Here is a 19,316-nt window from a genome sequence, read left to right on the forward strand (position 1 = left end):
CTTGAAAAGTCAGGTGTCCCAAAACATTTGTCCATATAGAATATGTAGTACATTTATTTATTGACTAATTCAAACTGACAATAACCAATCATATTAGATGCAGTCATGCAATCTTTGTCATTTCTTGTATAGCGGCGTTACGTAACACAATTATAATACTGCAGTCTTTTATGGTTTAAACCTATTGAGCTACCTGACCTGAACTGACATGATATTTATGTGTCGTTATGGACAGAGTGGCTCAACTGCATTCGATTTCAGACTAACAATACTTTATCAGGCCTCCATGTGAGTGACAGACTGAGGTCTTGGCTTACCCATGCCCTCTACGCCTCATTGTCTCCACATCGTTAGTCAAGTTTCACCTGTCTGATCTTAGATGTGCCTACACCTCAATATGTCTCTCTCTCTTTCTCACTCTCTCTCTCTCGCTTTTTCTCTCTCTCACTAAACCTGATAACTGCATTATATTTCTTTTTGGCTGTTATACAACAAATCTCAATTATATATGTTTAAACATGGCTGCAATATACCTAGGTCTTGGTTGTATGTGAAAGTTTTTTGATGATAACACCATGAGGAAGAAGATTAATGTAATTATGAATAATAGGACATAATAAAAGATTAGTACCCAAGAACCCTGAGTCTCTCATTCAATTTTAAACACATCGACTAGGCTTCAGTCTCTAATCTAAAATCTATAATCATATTATTAGTGGTTATTATTACTGTCCCTGATTTACACTATATGGACAAAATGGTTGTGGATTTGCTTTTTGAACCTCCCAGTCCACATTTAGTCCCCAGTTGTTGTTACTCCACTTCTCTGGGAAATTGTTCCACTAGATTTTAGAGTGTGCTTGTGAAGAATTGTGAGAATTCATTTAAGAAAACCAGGCACTGATGAAGGGTAAGAAGGGAGTGTCCCAGTTTATCCCAATATGGATAGCTATAAACCACTCAAGATCTTTCACTAAAACCATAGAAACCATATCTACATGGGGCTGGCTTTATGCACAAGGGCATCGTCATGCTGGAACAGGTTTGTGTCTTCTAGCTCAAGTGATAAAAAATTTCATGCTACTGCATCCAAAGACATCCTATACAGTGTGCCTCAATTGTGTTGGAAGTTTGGGTATGAACCACATATGGCTCGAAAAAATTCAGGTGTTCCAATACCTTTGTTTTATGGAATATCAATATATCTTATAGATTGTATAGATGTTCCATCAAGCATCACAAATAATAAATAAATAAATCATCTGGACTAAATAATATAACTCGACTGGAAACATGAGCTGCTTTAATAATAAGTCAGTAATTCATTAACAATGCACCTCGGCTCATGAATAAATATTTCAGAATTGGTTCAATGTAATAAGCGTATCCGGTTTCCGGCTCTGGTGAAATTTGTTTCGAGGCACGCATCGCTTTCTGAATGCCTGAAGCAGAAGGGACCTGAGGTTACATTGTGTGCATTGTTTTCATGCTTTTCAAATACACACTGCTGGAGTTTCAGATGCCCCCTCGCTGTATTCTCAAACCTAATGTTATCTCTCCTGGTGTACTGTGTCCCATCAATGGATCCTTTTCCGCACTGTTACAGATTTGACGGCACAGATATATGTGTAGCGTCTGAATTTCTGGACTACGTCATTTGCCCTGCCGTCGTGTACCATTTAGAGTACTGATTATCTAGTGCATTTATTTTTGGGTACCCATACTTTGGTGATTATATCTATTAACTTTCACATATTTAAAAAAGGTGTCTGAAGTATTCATATTTTAGAAACTTCAGAGACTCTTGCACATATGTTTTCATGAGCGAACACAATATGTGGAAAAAAGTATTGAAGCTTTTGAAGCCACATGCTATTCTTCCCTAAATTGTATAGGACTGTATAGGACGTCTTTTGCAATGCCATGACAATGCCTCTTTGCACAAAGAAAGCTCCATGAAGATATGCATTACATGGATTAAAAAGTGTGTGGAAGATCTTGAGTGGCCTGCTACGGAGCTCTACGGAATTTGTCCCTGATGAGCAAGCCGGTGGCGACTGTGGCAAGGAAAAACTCCGAGATGGCATAAGGAAGAAACCTTAAGAGGAACCAGACTCAAAAGGGAACCCAACCTCATCTGGGTTGCACCGAATGTCCATTTATAGCAGATATACGATGTTGCGGGGTACAGTGATGATGATCAGAAACGAAAAGTAGTCCTGAGTCAATGTAGCAGACTGTTGACATTAACTACAGTCCAATCCATCCTCAATTCGCCCGTTCTTACTCCGGAATTTTATAGAACCACCCAAGGTGTTGATGAGAAACCATCCCAAGCTGGCCTCCAGTCGAAGAGAACACTATCCAGAGGCAGGCCTGGACGAAGTGGGAAGATCCACGGAGGGGAGACCTGATGAGATGTTTACAAAGCACATATGAATGGTTAGGTGCCCACTAACTTTTGTACAAGTAATATATCATTAACTATTAACTTAAGACTTGTTTGTTTTCTTTGTTCTTGATTGACCACTGTTATCAAGGCATCGGCAAAGGTGGCTCTTTCTTGGTGTTCCAGATTTGATGCGGATAAATGCAGACCGTTTGAAGACAATACACCACCATCTTACAGCTGTCGTATCACCAGAGATGGACTGTTCGAACCTTAAAGGAGGGGTCATTTCAGTGAAAGGGGCTTAAAACCTAGTAAGCCCTGGCTGTAGGGCCAAATTTTCACATTCTTCACCTCAAGGTTCTAACCAGTTGCTGTTTTATCTTTTTAGGGATTCCATAACTGATTTGTTATGGAATACAAATCTGATCTGTCATATACTCTGTATCCCTATTTAATACTCGTACTGTCTATATTGTCTCACATTGTCTGAATTGTCTTGTATAGTCTGTTTTTGTCTTTTATAGTCCAAGCTGAATGTATAGTGTTGTACTTTAAGAGTCACTAAGAGCTGGAACCAAATTCCTTGTGTGTGTCAGTACACTTGGCCAATAAACCATATTCTGGTTCTGATTCTAAAAAGTATTGGGACACCTGACATTTTACAGTCACATGTCATTACCACAATGAAGAAGGATATGGATGTCTTTGCAGTAGCATAAAACATTCCCTTCAAAGGAGACCCAAACCTGTGCCAGCATAACAATAATATGGTTTACATGGGTTAGAGGTGTGTGGAAGATCTCACCTACATCAATACCTGGTTTTACTTTACTTTTTGACCACAACACCCTTGTGGCTGAATGGGCACAAATCTCCCCAGAAGAGTGGAGATTATTGTAACAGTAAACAGTAAACAGATTATTGTTACAGTATTGTAACAGTAAATATATATATACAAATATAGAGAAGTATTAAACAGTCTTCTGTGTAGATAGATAGATAGATAGATAGATAGATAGATAGATAGATAGATAGATAGATAGATAGATAGATAGATAGATAGATAGATAGATAGATAGATAGAGACTGTCTGGACAAATATATACTAATCAATGGCTTTTTTTAAATTCAGAAGACAAATTGCAGGAAGTGGCAAATCTTTACAGTTGTCTATTTCCTGAATCCAGTATTAAAAGTGCATTAGATCATGGACCCATTTGCATTAGAAAGGACACAAGAGTCACTTACAGTTAAAAAAAAAAAAAAAAAAGGCCGGACAAAACGTACATGTGAAGGTCAGTGAAATAGAGCCATAATTCTAGGAAGGAGAAGGTTTTAATGGCTGTACTGGTTGTGCCTTTGTGTCCGATTCCAGTCTGAATTATTCATCAGACTCTGCTATGTCCACATAAGCAGACAAGTTGGACTAATTAAAGAGACATAAAAAAACCCTGTCAGGTTGTACACAAAAACTAGACAGTAGTAACATTCTTTTATGATTATTATTAAAATAAATCCATATACCATTAAAAGGTTTCTTTGGATTTATTTCTGTTGACACTTGAAATGATTCTCTTGTCCCTAGTGTTGCTGTGGATTGAGATCTTGCTTTCAAATCTTAGTAAATCGTTTGAAAAAGACTTTTTTCCACACACAAAATAGTCATTTGCAAATCTCAACTTCACATGTACATACGTGTATTATAACTGAATTATTTTCAGCATGGTCCAGCCATTATTGTCAGTGTTATCTATGGTCGATCGCACTCTGGTCCATGTACTGATTAACCGACGATGCGATTGCACGCAGGTTAAGACCAGGTCATTTTACAGTTGTCTTTTGTCCGTCTTGTCCACTTGAGATTTCTCCTCGAGCCGCTAGGCTTTTTTGGATGCCAATTTCCGGCATGATATCGTTTGCCGTATCCAAGGGGACATCTGATGCTCGGGGTTTTGGAAGGGATGCACCTGCCATGCACAGTGTCACTCAACTGTATCCTCTGCGTGTCATGCCTTAGCAGAATGCTGATGATTGCAGGAACAACCGAACACTAAACATCAGGTGTACAGACAGTGGAAATGCCGCGCCCAAAAACCGGCATCGACGCATCTCTGGAAGATGGTGAGTGTAACAGAATGGGTTTCATTGTTTATATTTATTTTATTAAAAAGTTTTAACATTTTGGAAAATTGTACCAAAAAAAAAAGGAATATGCACGTAACATGTCCTCGAATATGTGTGTTCCAGTTGGAATTGAGATAGATGCTGAGTTAGACAGTGATGGTAAGTCATGGAAATTGACTGATTTCTCAATTGATTTTCATTATTTAGAGTTGCAATAAGGATTTTATTCATGTATACACAGTTGAATTAAGCTCATCGGTCTTTGACTAAGGATGTACAGAGCTCCATTTCTGACCAGGAGTTTCATTTGAGAAGTCAAATACAGTAATTCGTATATTTTTATTTGACTCCTAAAAACGGAACCTTGATAGTATTCCCACTACTTATCAAATACTATATAAATATACAGTCAAGTCTAAAATACATATATGAAAGTGCTAGTTTTGAAAGTAGTACCTTCAAATTCTTACTAAAATTAAATACATTTTCTATTACAAATGTGTCCCCAGTTTGTTAAATGGGGGACCTTTTTGCTTCAAAGGCATGCATGTATTGAAAGAGATTAGGCTTGTTGAAAACAAGCTTTTGTGCCAGTCTGTTCAAAATGATCAATATCAATCATTTACTAAAGAATCTTGAATATTATATACTTTGCTCTTTCCTTTTTAAGTTCTAAACCGTTCTCTTGATTACTAGTGATGATCAGATTTTTTTTCAATGTAGCCACAGAATGTTGGAGCCCACTGTAATGTTTAAGACCATAGCACTCATTATTAAAAACACACATAAACATGTTTTCCAAAGTTCATTGATATTTTTATATTGAGGAAAAGTGTTTTTGGACTGAAATATCCTGGAACTTGTAAAAAAAATTCATGATGCCGTCAATATTTTCTAGGTGGCCAAGAAGAACCAGAACAAAACAAACCCATTTCTTTCTTATATGAGCTCAAATTCAGCAGATTTGACTTTAGAAATGTTGTTGTCCCTACAACCACTGAGGAAATTAAACTTTCTTAACATATTCATGAAGCATAGGATACTATTATAAAGTTTATTAAATTACTTTAAACTTGTACAGTGAAATTTTTACCTGTTGTTCAGATGACACCAGAAGGAGACCAAGAAGTGCTGGAAGACCCAGACCTCCAACTCGCCGAAACAAACCAACAGACAGCGATGATGATGAGGAAGACGATGCTCCTCGCCTAAGAAGAGGCAGAAGGAGGAGAGGTGATAATTCCGAGGACAATGAGCGCGAGAGACCACGCGGCCGGAGGAAAGCAAACAACAGGAAGAAGGCCAATGGCACGGCCCAGGACTCTGATGTGGACAGTGAAGAGGACAAAGGGAACAAGAAGAAAGGAAAAGGAACGACTAAGAAAGAAAAAGATGAAGAGAACAATAAAGAGAAGACTGGAAAAGGAGCAAGTAAAGATGGGAAAGAAAAGGGGGCAGACAAAAAGAAAAAAGGAGATGGTAGCAGGTAGAATATTCTATAGTCTTTCTTTCTAGATTAGCCTTTCAAGGGATGATAAGTTCTTAGAATATTATGTTGGGCAAATTTGTAAAAAGACTAAGGCGGGTATTTGAAGAAAGTATAAAATGAGTCCTGTTTACACATAATCAGCAACCTTCTGTAGCTCACTAACACTGGTGAGTTATTTAAAACAGGGGAACAAAAATAGAAATAAACAAAAAAATACACAGTTTTCTGTCTTTTTTTTCAGCTAGCTAACTACAGCTAGCATACTATGGGCAAAATTATTTAATCTCACTTAGCATTTATATGCAAATAGTACAGAAAATATTAGCCTAACTTATCCATAGTGTTTTCTGACAGAAACTGGCAGTGAAATTCCTTATTCCCATATATATTGGTTGACGCCCAAGTATATGGAATTTTCATACAGAATTCCACAATTCATTGTCCAACCTAAAGGACTTGAGCTTACTGCTTCATGTGTGAAACATGGTGGTGGTAGAGTCATCACCTGTAAATGTATGGCTGACAGAACCAAATCACTCTTGCAAATTCATCTTTAGTCTAACAAGTTTATGTAAGATTTTATACATTTCCTTTGTTCAGTTTTCTCTACATTTCAAAAGTATTGTGCTAGAATACATAGCTAAAGCATTTGTGAATTCCTCGTTTGGATGAAAAAAAGAGATCTATCTATTAATCACAGTCTAACTACAAACCGATATTAACCTACTGTATCTCCTCATATTGGGATATCTGATTTCCCTCTTTGGCAGCTCATCGGCTGGCGATTCCGATGCTGAGTCCCTATCAGAAAGCGAAATGGCTCAGCTAAAAGAAGAAGTCGAAGAAAAAAAGAAACTTATTGCCACGCTCCGAAACAAACCGTGGCGGATGAAAAAACGACTTGGGATTTTGAAGTAACGTGTCTTTCTCTTATATCACAAAATGGCTGGCTTCTGAAAGGAGGCATACTAGAATTTGTCTATTTACCATTTATTTACCATACCAGCAACTTTTGTTTGAAGCGTATTCCCTAAGCCTTTAACTACAAAATATCTTTCATGATTGTCTCAGCCACATTGCAGCTGAATTGGTGTGATCATTTTGCAGGAACTTGTGTTGTCTATTTTGGTCCCCAAGACGATCTGTACAAAGTTCGATTAAATGCTCTCAAACCTTTTCCACTATGGCCTTGTGGTGAACCTTTACCTCAGGGTGCCCCGGGCTGTCTTGAGGCAGAATAGATGATAGTTTAGACAAGTTCAGAGGTAGTAGAATTAAACACTTTCCAAGAGAACAGTGATAGCCTGCGCTGGCAGCTGGACTTCAGGGGTTTGAGTTTCGCAGAGTACCTGAGGTATGGAGAAAAAGATCCCGAGACTTAAAGAGCTGCAACATGGCAAGGGAGTGCCTTAAATATCCCAGTATCTGGAAGGAATTCCTTTTGAACTACAAGCCTGGCTGGATGACAGTGGGGTCTTGGTTAGCTTAATTAATTATTTTTCAGATTATCATTTCCAGTGGTGGATAAGTGGTGGAGGTAAATGAAATTTGTTACTGTACTTAATTAGCCTTAAGTATTTTGATTGGGGGAGACTTGATAAAGCATTTTGTCTTTTTTGCTTGAGTGCTTCACTTTATTGCTAAAAAATATTGGGTTTCATTTGTTGTGTATTTAATGTGTCTTGTCACGATCCCCACATATCTCACTAATCCAGGAGGTAATTAATTGGCTAATGTCTCGGGTTACGTTGGAAACTAGTAGCGGGTGGAACGTGATATTCCTGAACAGGTGTCAACGTTTGTGTTTACTCCACAGGGATGAGCAATCGGACCACTGACTGCATGTAATGATGCTGCCTGAATTAACGTTATTTTCTAATAAAGATATGCAACGGAAGAAACCTGTAGTTCTTAAAAGCAGATAAAACCAAGAACAGTTCAAACTTTATGTTAGTGATGGAATATAAGCACATTAATTGAATGAATTATCATTATTCTGTCTGTGGAAATGGTTTTAGGGAAGCACAAGAATTCGTTGAGAAGTTCGAAGGTGCATTGGGCAAAGGAAAAGGACGGAAGCTCTATGCCTTCAAAGTTATGATGAAAAAGGTATAGTAGTTTGTTTAACAAAACAGTGTGGACATAAAAAAAAACATATAATGTCTAAATTCATTACATTTTCTGTCTTATCTTTCGCAGAAATTGATCAAGTTCAATCGAGACTTTGATAACTTTAAGACAGCATGTATTCCGTGGGAAAGGAAAATCAAAGAAGTAGAAAGTTGGTCTACACCCGATATTATTATATCAGATTTCTCAGATCCTGTTTGTTACTGACTTGATCTGCTTTTTCAAAGGTCACTTTGGGTCATCTGTAGCCTCCTACTTCATCTTCCTCAGGTGGATGTATGGCCTAAACCTTGTTCTCTTTGGCCTCATGTTTGGGCTTGTTGTCATTCCTGAGGTAAACCTGTAATTCACTATATTTTGGGACAAAAATATTGAGATACTTTTTTGTTTATGGATTACATCTCAAAATAGACAATGGTGTGAGGTTTGATCATCCAAAAAGCATTTCTATTGAATTAGAAAGATTTTTTGAACTAATTCATTATTTTTTCATATGTAACAATGTTTGGTAAGTTAATGTACTTGAACTCTTTATTTTTTAGTCTTCCTCTGTTTAAACTCTTTCTTTTTTAGTTGCTCATCCTTAACTATATAATACTGAGAATTGCTATGAATTATTAAGCAAAAAAAATACATCCACTAGAAAATATTTTAGTTACAAGAAAATAGGATGCAGGCCTGAACCTGCTGGTGGGTCATGAGAGGTTTATTAAGTAACATAAAATATAAAAAACAAGGCATATTGTATATATACAGTTATATGGTCAGTATCATAAGCATTCATATTGAACAATTGAAACAGATGATACTCTCCTGTTAAATCTATTCCTACTCTTTCAGACAGATTTGGTGATTGAAGTAATCTGTAAAGTCACATCTCGCTCTCTTTCTGGAGGTCCTGATGGGTTTACCATATGGCTCCATCGCCAGGAAAACTGTCCCTAGAGAAGAGCAGGATACCGCCATGGACTTCTCAGTCCTTTTTGAATTTGGGGTGAGATATAGATTATTATGCTCAAATCTAACAAAATCCATTGAAAGCATTGGTTGAGAATTTACATATTGATTAAACATTTTTATTTTTATTTTTCTATAGGGTTACTGCAAGTACTCTGTCCTCTTTTATGGCTACTATAATAACCAGAACACTATTGGACTACTTAAGTTTCGTCTCCCCTTGTCCTATTTCCTAGTCGGAATAGGAATATTCGGCTACAGCCTGATGGTGGTGATCAGGACGTGAGTCTTTTTTCCCTATTCAGTATTCCTGTGTTGGAAAGGAAGATTCTGAACCAAAGTTCATATGGCTGATACACAAAATGACATTTTGTCATAGGATGGCAAGAAATGCCAACGAAGGAGGTGACGGGGGAGAGGAGAGTGACTTTGTGTTTTGCTGGAAACTCTTCACTAGTTGGGATTACCTCATCGGAAACCCAGAGACAGCCGACAACAAGTATGCTTCCATCACAACTAGCTTCAAGGTCAGAAAAAACTTTACTTTATTATTTAAACAACTATTTAAACATGTCCGAAATTATAAACTCAGGTTTGTAGTATGTGGACTGTTTTGTCTGCTTTACTTTTGACATGAAACCAAACTGAATTCAGAGTGTAAGAACAAGGAAACATATACTGTTGGATACACTGGTGTACGTCCTGAGCCTCAATTGGAAAACAATCTTGATGTCTTCCATAACCTTGGTTTAAAGATTATGATCAGTAGATGAAGCATCCCAGTTTCAAGCTCAGGCTTACACCTAGTGACCCAGAGCATGGTAAATATTATAAAATGTATATTGTATTGACTTAGGTTTAAAAATACATCTATAAAATTCATAGACAAAATTCTGGCCTTTTGTACACTCTGTGGCCATGTGCATTTGTGGACCTCAGCACCACTGAACACCTATGGGATGAACTGGAGCAGCAATTGTATACCACCCGGACATCCGGGTCAGATCTTACTAACGTTTTTGTATCTGAATAGACCCCCTCCAGCCATGTCCAAATATCTAAATATTAGGGGCAACTATAACGGCAAAAAATAGACACTCAGGAATGGGGTGTTCAATAAGGAAATGTGTATTTGATGATACACGTTTTATAGCGCTGGATGACCTGTTTCGACTATAACCATATTTCCTTAGGAATCTATAGTGGATGAGCAGGAGAATTTGAAGGATGAAAACATTCATTTGAGGAGATTTCTGCGTGTCCTCGCTAATGTGTTGATCCTGTGCAGCCTGGGAGGGAGCGGATATCTAATCTACTTTGTGGTGAAAAGATCACAAGACTTTGCTAAACTGGATAGCAAAGAGTTATCCTGGTATCAGAAAAATGAGGTATCTGGTTCAATGTTTCATTTACCTGTTTTTGTACTTTTTTATCATTTATTGCTTCTTAAAAAAATTCTATTATATATGTATACACTTTATTCCCTAATAATATGTCCTATAGGTGGAGATTGTAATGTCTCTGTTGGGTTTGGTGTGTCCACCTTTGTTTGAGACCATTGCCGAACTGGAAGATTATCATCCTCGGATCGCCCTGAAGTGGCAGCTGGGCCGCATCTTTGCCCTCTTCCTGGGAAACCTTTACACCTTCCTATTTGCCCTTATTGATGATGTCAATGAGAAGGTACAACAGATATGGTTGGCAAATATGCTATAATGTTCTAAGCCATGCTAATTAAATGCTTCACACCAATTTTTAACAATAAAATTCCCACTTTTTTGGTCCTTCAACACAAGCTGGATAAGGAGAAACTGATCAAGAATGAAACTGACTGGGCTCTAAACCAGTACTATGCTAACTACACTCTGTATCACAACGTGACCGAGAACATTCCACCACCTGAAATCTCGCCTGCTGATGTTATCAGGGGTCCATGCTGGGAAACTGAAGTGGGAATTGTGCGTTCCATCCCATTTTTTTTAATACTGAACAAATGTAATGCAAATGTGCCGTTCTAAATTTGAAAGGATTTACATCTGCTTCTTGCTATAGGAGTTTGTGAAGCTGACGGTGTCAGACATTCAAGTGACCTATCTGACGATTCTGGTTGGAGACTTCATGAGAGCATTAATTGTGCGTTTTCTGAACTACTGTTGGTGCTGGGACCTCGAGGCTGGCTTTGTGAGTTACTATTCAGGATTCTATAAATTCAGTGTTTTAAATGTTTAAATTGGGTGTTTGGTGATTCCAGACCAGCACGTCTTAAAATGTAGTGTATAATTGGTGATCTATATGGGAACCTGACACTTTCCTAAATGAATGTAACATAACTATTATTGATTATCTCATTACAGTAGCGTCTGACAAGGGGGTGGGATAAATTATGCAATAAATGAACAGTCAGTTTTTAAAGTCGATGTGTTGGAAGAAGGAAAAATGGTTGCTAATTATGATTGATAGATGAGTCAGAGCATCCTTAAAACAGCAGGTCTTGTTGGGTGTTTCAGGTATACATTGGTGTAAGAAACTACCAAAGTGGAAAAAAACAACAACCCATGATCCAGCAATAAGATCATGGAAGCCCAAGGCTCAGTAATGCAAGTGGGGAGTGCAGGCTAGCATGTCTGGTCCAATCTCACACAAGTGCAACTGTAGCACAAACTGCTGAAAGAGTTAACACTGCATAAGGGGTTGCCAATCAGAGTGGCCATGCTGACCCTTGGAGACTGTTGAAATCACTTACAATGGATACATAAACATCAGAACTGGCATGGTCTGATGAATTGCGATCTCTTTTACAACATATGGATGGTACAAGCAGAACAACACAATATTAGGCAGGTGTTTTCAATATTTAAGGTTATAGCTGGTTGGAAACAGCCACCACACATGAAAGTATGTTTGGGAGCATTGAAGTAATTGACCTGATTTTAACTTGCTTAAATCTTAAGCATTTCAAACACTTGTTCCAATTTAGCTAAGGCGGTTCTGTTTGAATTGGGAGGAAATGCCCGTGTTATTTCTACTTTGCGGCACAGTCTAGGAACCAAGCAGTTTCCTTTATATAAAAAAAAAAGGGCTTTGTTGATGTGACAGGAGTTTCTCTTTAGCTGCTTCGCTCCACTGAATGCTCTCTGGAGGTCTGAAACGGTTTAGGTCATGGAGGACAAAGGAGGAAAAATCTCAGAAAACAGAGTAAGAAAATCAGTATCAAGGAAGGCAATACTAAGGAAGGCATTCTATGTATTGTGCCTATAGTGGTATTGTGCAAATCGTATATGACAATTTTGCAGTTTGAATCCCAGTACTTCAAATTATAGATCAAGGTTGGAGGAGTCAAGAGTTGCTCGGAGGCATGGGGAGAAAAGTTACACCTTGGATTTCATTACAGAACTGTTCCATCCTGATTTTGTTTTTTTTACCAGTATTCTGGAGCTAAAATGTTTCTACTCATAAAGGGTCTTACATGTGCAGTACAGTGTGTTTTGCTTCTCATTTTGGTGGGGTCTAGATTCTGTATTGGAAGAGGTGGTTTTCATTGGTACCAATTCCTGGTACTGGTTCTTTAACTCTTGTAGCTCCTGCTACAAAAGAGATCACCATTTTGCTGTGCAAAAGAAGGAGATTAAGATTAAACAGGGAAAAACACTTGATTTGCCACATAGAAAATTTCTACTGAATTATTTTACCAGCATGATGTGGCTCCTACCCTGTTTACTTGGATGTGCACAAAAAATACACTCACAAATCTCATTAATTCATTGCTAACATGACTCCCTGAAAGCAACAGCTAGCATGATATCTGATACTTAACAACAAGACAAACACAGAGACATCTGACTCTACCCAGGGCACTTAATTACAGAAAGAGGGAGAGCTTTATACTGTCCGGAGCAACGTATTGTGCTCTTCTTTAAACTGTGTTTTATGTGTTCATGTTTTACAGCCTTCGTACGGAGAGTTCGATATTAGTGGAAATGTACTCGGGCTCATTTTCAACCAGGGAATGATCTGGTGAGAATGTATGCCCTTCAATGACAAAATAATAATAAAAAAAGACCTGCGTGCTAAGGAACTTACATATGTGTGTGTCCTTTATGTTTTCTTTAGGATGGGTGCATTTTATGCTCCAGGGTTGGTGGGTATAAACATTCTGCGCCTCGTGACCTCCATGTATTTCCAGTGCTGGGCTGTAATGAGCAGTAACGTTCCTCATGAGAGAGTGTTTAAAGCTTCACGCTCCAACAACTTCTACATGGGCATCCTGCTGGTCGTGCTCTTCCTCAGCCTCATGCCTGTGGTCTACACCATGATGACCATGTCTCCATCATTTGACTGTGGTCCCTTTAGGTCACACAAATAAACATATACATATACATATACATATTCCAACACACACTATTAGATCATATTAAGATGGTTATTATGTGTACCCAATAGATAGCAATTTTTATTGTGTATACATTTATTTTTTATAATACCTTTTAACTAACAAATGGACCACAGGTTACATTCAGGAATTCTTTTTGCCCAGAAAGCAGCATACACAATATGGACAAAAGTTTGTTCTAATATGACCTTAAGATTCAGTGCACTTTTTAAAAATCCATTGCTTTTATAATAACTACTACTGTCCAGGGAAAATGTTTTCTTAATTTGCACTAGATTTTGGAGTGTATTTGTGGAGATTTGTATTAATTCAGCTAAAAAAACATTATTAATGTCAGATACTGATGTAGGACTGTGGGTCTGGTTTGCCTGGGTTGCAATCAACATTCTAATGTATCAAAAAGGTGTTGAAGTCAAAGCTCTATAGCAGTCCAATCAAGATCTTCTTCCCACATATGGTTTGAAAAGTCAGGTGGACTTTTGTCTATATAGTGTATATTTAATGGGGCTTCATATTTAACACTTTAAATACCTCATAGACTTTTAGACTTCTGCGATATCTGGGAAATATGACATGACTTATCATACCTTATTATATTAATTTACAATTTATTTATACTATTTACAAATCTGCATGTTATAGTTAATAGAGTTTAGTCTTTACTATTTCCAATTTTGTTATGTTGAAGCCTGATAGTACAATCAAACAACTGAAATATCACATGTACATAAGTATTCAGACCCTTTAAATCAGACCCTTAGTTTAAAGCACATCTGGAAGTAAATACAGCCTCAAGTCTTTTTGGTTATTACACAAGCTTTGCAGACCTGGATTGGGCTTTTTTCTGCCATTCTTCTTTGCAAGTCCTCTTAAAGTGGGACAGGTTGGATGTGACTGTCGGTGCAAAGCCACTTTCTGGTCTATCTAGACATGTATAATATTGTTCAAGTCAGGACTCTTTAGGACATTCACAGAGTCGTCCCCAAGCCTCTCGTGTATTGTCTTGGCTTTGTGATTATGGTTGTTGTCATGTAGGAAGGTGAACCTTCGGCCATGTCTGAGGTACTGAGCTATATGGAACAGGTTTTTATTGATAATATGTACTTTCTTCAGTAAGAATTCCTTCAACCATGACTAGTCTCCTAGTCCCTGCTGCTAAAAAATATCCCCACAGCATGATGCTGCCACCACCATGCTTCACTTTTGGTATAGTGCCTGGTTTCCTCCAGAAATATCACTTAGGCTTAAAATTTCAATCTTGGTTTCATCAGACCAGAAAATCTTGTTCCTCAGAGTCTGAGAGTTCTTAAGGTGCCTTTTTTTTGTGCAAACTCCAAGTTTGAGGAGAATCCAAAGGCCACTCTGCCTTAAAGCCCAGATCGGTGGAGAGCTGCAATGATGGTTGTTCTTCTGGATCCTTGTTCCATCTCCACACAGGATTTACAGAGCTCATTTAGAGTGACTACTGAATTCTTGGTCACTGCTTTTACTAAGGCCCTTCTCCCCGATTGTTCAGTTTGACCAGGCAAATAGCTCTTGGTAGAGTTCTGGTTGTTCCAAAATTCTTCCATTTGAGAATTTTGGAGGCCACTGTGTTCTTGATCAATCAGTGCGGCAGCCATTTTTATGTAGCTTTTTATATCTGTGCTTTGCAACAGTCCTCTCTGAGCTCTGCAGGCAGTTCCTTTGACCTCATGGCGTTGTTTTTGCTCTGATATGCATTGTCTTCTGTGAGGCCTTCTATAAAGAGGTACAGTATATGCCTTTCGAAATCATGTCCAATCAATTTTAATTTACCACAGATGGACTCCAACCAAGCTGTAAAAAGCATCTCAGCAATGATCAAGAGAATTGAGAGAATTGAACTACATTTCAAGTGTTGTTGCAAAGGGTCTATTTAAAAAAAAATTTAAACACTTTCAGAATTCTGTATCCACTTTGTCATTATGGGGTACTCAGTGTAGCTAAATGAGAAATGAATTTGAACGATTGTAGTATCAGACTGCAACATAAACAAAAATGGAGTTGGGGAAACCAATTAAAAAAAACATATGCTTCATGTGTTCATTGGTTCTCCGAACTCCAATCTAACCTTAGGTGCATATAAAAACACTATTAGTAGCTATGATTTGATAGTTGTGTTGGATTCAAAGCAGCAACCTTCAACTTTTTTTTAATCCTGAACAGTGGGAGAGAGAAGATGTACGATGTGGTAATCGAGACGATCCAGAACCTTCCAGCATTTATGGCCAACATCTTTATTTACGCATCCAACCCAGGACTCATTATATCAGTCGTCCTTCTCATGGTGTGAGTGCTCACTGTATGGTCAATGAGCTATTAGTTTACAGCAATTGTTGTATATTATATATTAATTAAATGTACAATTTCTAGGTCTTTCTTTATAGAGAACTGCATTCTTAAATGCATACCAGAAGCCTCTGTACTTTGAGAGTTATTATGTCTTGTGGTCTGATGTTTTACAGGCTAGCTATCTACTATCTGAATACAGTCTCAAAGGCCTACCAGAAAGCTAACATGGATTTGAAAAGGAAAATACAAATGGTGTGCGCAGTCTATGATGACACATTCTGCTATTACTCAATGCATAATCTTATAAATCAAATCAAATATATAGTAACCTACAGTCATCTATTCAAGACTAAAATACAATGTTTTGTCGGATTTGGCTATAGCAAAGAGATGAGGAGAAGAACCGGAGGAACAATAAAGACAGCACTAATCAGGTGATGAAGGACTTGGAGGATCTTTTGCCCAATAAATCCTTGATTCCACCACCATCAGCTAAAGAGGGAGCAGGTTAGTGGACCCATATTTGTTTAATGAATGTAAGCTTTCTATTGGCTGTTGTTTAAGTCTGTTTTCACGTCACTAGTTATCAAAATGTAGGTGGACAAAAGTTCTAGGAAATATTTGAATGTTTCACAGAAAACATTAATATCAGGCAGGAGTTTTAATATACTAAGTAAAACATTTTAATTATGTCTAATGTCGAGTAGAGCGAATCAGAAAAAGATTTTCAGTCGACCAACAACACATGGTTTTCCTATGTAAAAAAAACTTAACATTTTCATTCACAAAAAAAATCTGCTACGTCTTTGCTATATGTACAGATTTTCCACGTTTTATGCCTGAAACTTATATCCAACTGCACTGAGGTTCATTAAGAGGTAAGTAATAGGATACAAACTAGGCTATGCTCACATTTGCCCATGTCTTTTCCCCTTAAACTGCAGAGAATCCTGCACATCAGCCCCCTGCTGGTAAGTCTCCAAAGATCACAGATAAAGTTGGAACAGCAACCAATGGTAAAGGAGTAAAAATGCAGAAGGATGTTTCTTTGGCTGCCGCGAATCCCAGAGCGCCCGTGACCCACTCACCAGCCCCTGCTGGTCGTGGAAGAGGACCTCCACCGGTGTGATCTGACATAACACGTTCTATTGTAAAGCGATATCAGCCAGACATGTAATGTGTAAACAAACAATAGGATGAATATGGCTAGTAAAACCCTGGAGGAGTGACCGGGAACAAGCTAAAGCATCTTTTGATGCAGAACGAAGAAAAACTACCCTATGTCAGATGTTCAGCCTTATCCTCAAAAGACCGTCCTCATCCTATGGGGACGAGGAGGGTAGAAGCCATACCCGATAGTCAACTACAGGCCAAAATGAAGAGGTTAAATGAATCCAATTGAATTGAATTGGTAAAGAAGACAACAGACATGATTACAGATTTACAGAAACCTGTATGCTCATTTTTATGAACAGATGCAGCCAAAATAGAGTAAATAGCCACTTTAACACTGCAGTTATTTATATCAATTTTTACAACCAAAGGGCATGTATTACATTTGCATATGAGTTACTGCCATTTTAAAAGAAAAACAAACAAAGTAATTTACTAGGGAATAACCTAAAATATCTCTATGGTCATGAATTGCCACATAAAGAACAATGGTGTACAGCTCTGTGCTGTTCTACACAGCCAGGCCCATTCTTTTTTAAGTTTCCTTTACAATGTATATTTGAAAAATGGTCAAAGAAATACCTCGGTGGTCATGCATACATAGTGTTAATCGGCCTCCAGATGCACCATGTTTGTATCTATATTCTAGTTCAGAGTAGCTTTGTAGTTTATTCAAAAGGATGATTTTTTTTTTTCTTTAACATCATGCAACAATGAAAAAAAAACAACTGTTTTTATGAGAAAAAATGTATCACAGTGTGGCAGATTGATCATCCAAGGGTCCAGGGTCATTTAAACCAAGTGAGTGAAATGTAACGCTATGATAACTAATGAAATAAAAACAGTTTTAGCAGTAACAAGCCTGGTTTTTATATACTTCATGTGCACCACTTAACATCTTAGACATGACTGACATTGCTTTTACAATGATCTGGTTTAGATTACACAAGATTAGGTGGGATTAATTTTGGAGAAGTGGATAATGAGAACTTTGATCAGAAAGCGATTTTAAATAATGAATTAGTTTTGATATTTAAGAAACATTTTGCCTCAGCTTTATTTGTATATACAGTGAGGAAAATAAGTATTTGAACACCCTGCTATTTTGCAAGTTCTCCCGCTTAGAAATCATGGAGGGGTCTGAAATTGTCATCGTAGGTGTATGTCCACTGTGAGAGACATAATCTAAAAAAAAAAATCCAGAAATCACAATATATGATTTTTAAACTATTTATTTGTATGACACAGTTGCAAATAAGTATTTGAACACCTGTCTATCAGCTAGAATTCTGACCTTCAAAGACCTGTTAGTCTGCCTTTAAAATGTCCACCTCCACTACATTTCCATCCATCCATCCATCTTCTCCCGCTTATCCGATGCCGGGTCGCGGGGGCAGCAGTCTAAGCAAAGATGCCCAGACTTCCCTCTCCCTAGACACTTCTTCCAGCTCTTCCGGGGGGACACCAAGGCGTTCCCAGGCCAGCCGGGAGACATAGTCTCTCCAGCGTGTCCTAGGTCTTCCCCGGGGTCTCCTCCCAGTGGGACGCGCCCGGAACACCTTCCCAGGAAGGCGTCCAGGAGGCATCCGGAACAGATGCCCGAGCCACCTCAGCTGACCCCTCTCGATGTGGAGGAGCAGCGGATCTACTCCGAGCTCCTCCCGAGTGACTAAGCTTCTCACCCTATCTCTAAGGGATCGCCCAGCCACCCTGCGGAGGAAGCACATTTCGGCCGCCTGTATCCGGGATCTTGTCCTTTCGGTCATGACCCAGAGCTCATGACCATAGGTGAGAGTAGGAACGTAGATTGACCGGTAAATCGAAAGTTTCGCCTTGCGGCTCAGCTCCTTCTTCACCACGACAGACCGGTACATCGACCGCATTACTGCAGAAGCTGCACCGATCCGTCTGTCAATCTCCCGTTCCACCCTTCCCTCACTCGTGAACAAAACCCCAAGATACTTAAACTCCTCCACTTGCGGCAGGAACTCCCCACCAACCTGAAGTGGGCAAGCCACCCTTTTCCGACTGAGGACCATGGCCTCGGATTTGGAGGTGCTGATTCTCATCCCAGCCGCTTCACACTCGGCTGCAAACCGTCCCAGTGCATGCTGAAGGTCCTGGTCTGATGAAGCCAACACGACAACATCATCTGCAAAGAGCAAAGACGAAATCGTGTCGTCACCAAACCGGACACCCTCCGACCCCTGGCTGCGCCTAGAAATTCTGTCCATAAAAATTATGAACAGAACCGGTGACAAAGGGCAGCCCTGCCGGAGTCCAACATGCACCGGGAACAAGTCTGACTTACTGCCGGCAATGCGAACCAAGCTCCTGCTTCGGTCATA

The 19,316-nt window shown here is 38.6% G+C and overlaps 1 protein-coding gene across 1 annotated transcript; it reads left to right on the plus strand.

Moving 5' to 3' along the window:
* Positions 1–4,470: 4,470 nt before the first annotated feature.
* Positions 4,471–17,810, plus strand: tmc2b (transmembrane channel-like 2b; the record flags this gene model as incomplete). The annotated part of the gene is made up of 20 exons (XM_083527547.1): positions 4,471–4,513; positions 4,640–4,675; positions 5,621–6,002; positions 6,776–6,919; positions 8,024–8,114; positions 8,205–8,286; positions 8,363–8,469; positions 9,031–9,129; positions 9,232–9,374; positions 9,472–9,619; positions 10,286–10,480; positions 10,596–10,775; positions 10,889–11,050; positions 11,145–11,273; positions 13,039–13,106; positions 13,203–13,442; positions 15,670–15,792; positions 15,969–16,047; positions 16,179–16,302; positions 16,740–17,810. 20 exons carry the CDS (start codon positions 4,471–4,473, stop codon positions 16,922–16,924), a joined length of 2,760 nt encoding a protein of 919 aa, XP_083383673.1. The 3' UTR covers positions 16,925–17,810.
* Between the last annotated feature and the right edge of the window lie 1,506 nt (positions 17,811–19,316).

The sequence above is a fragment of the Silurus aristotelis genome (assembly GCF_946808225.1).
Source record: "Silurus aristotelis genome assembly, chromosome: 23".
NCBI classification, from domain to species: Eukaryota; Metazoa; Chordata; class Actinopteri; order Siluriformes; family Siluridae; genus Silurus; species Silurus aristotelis.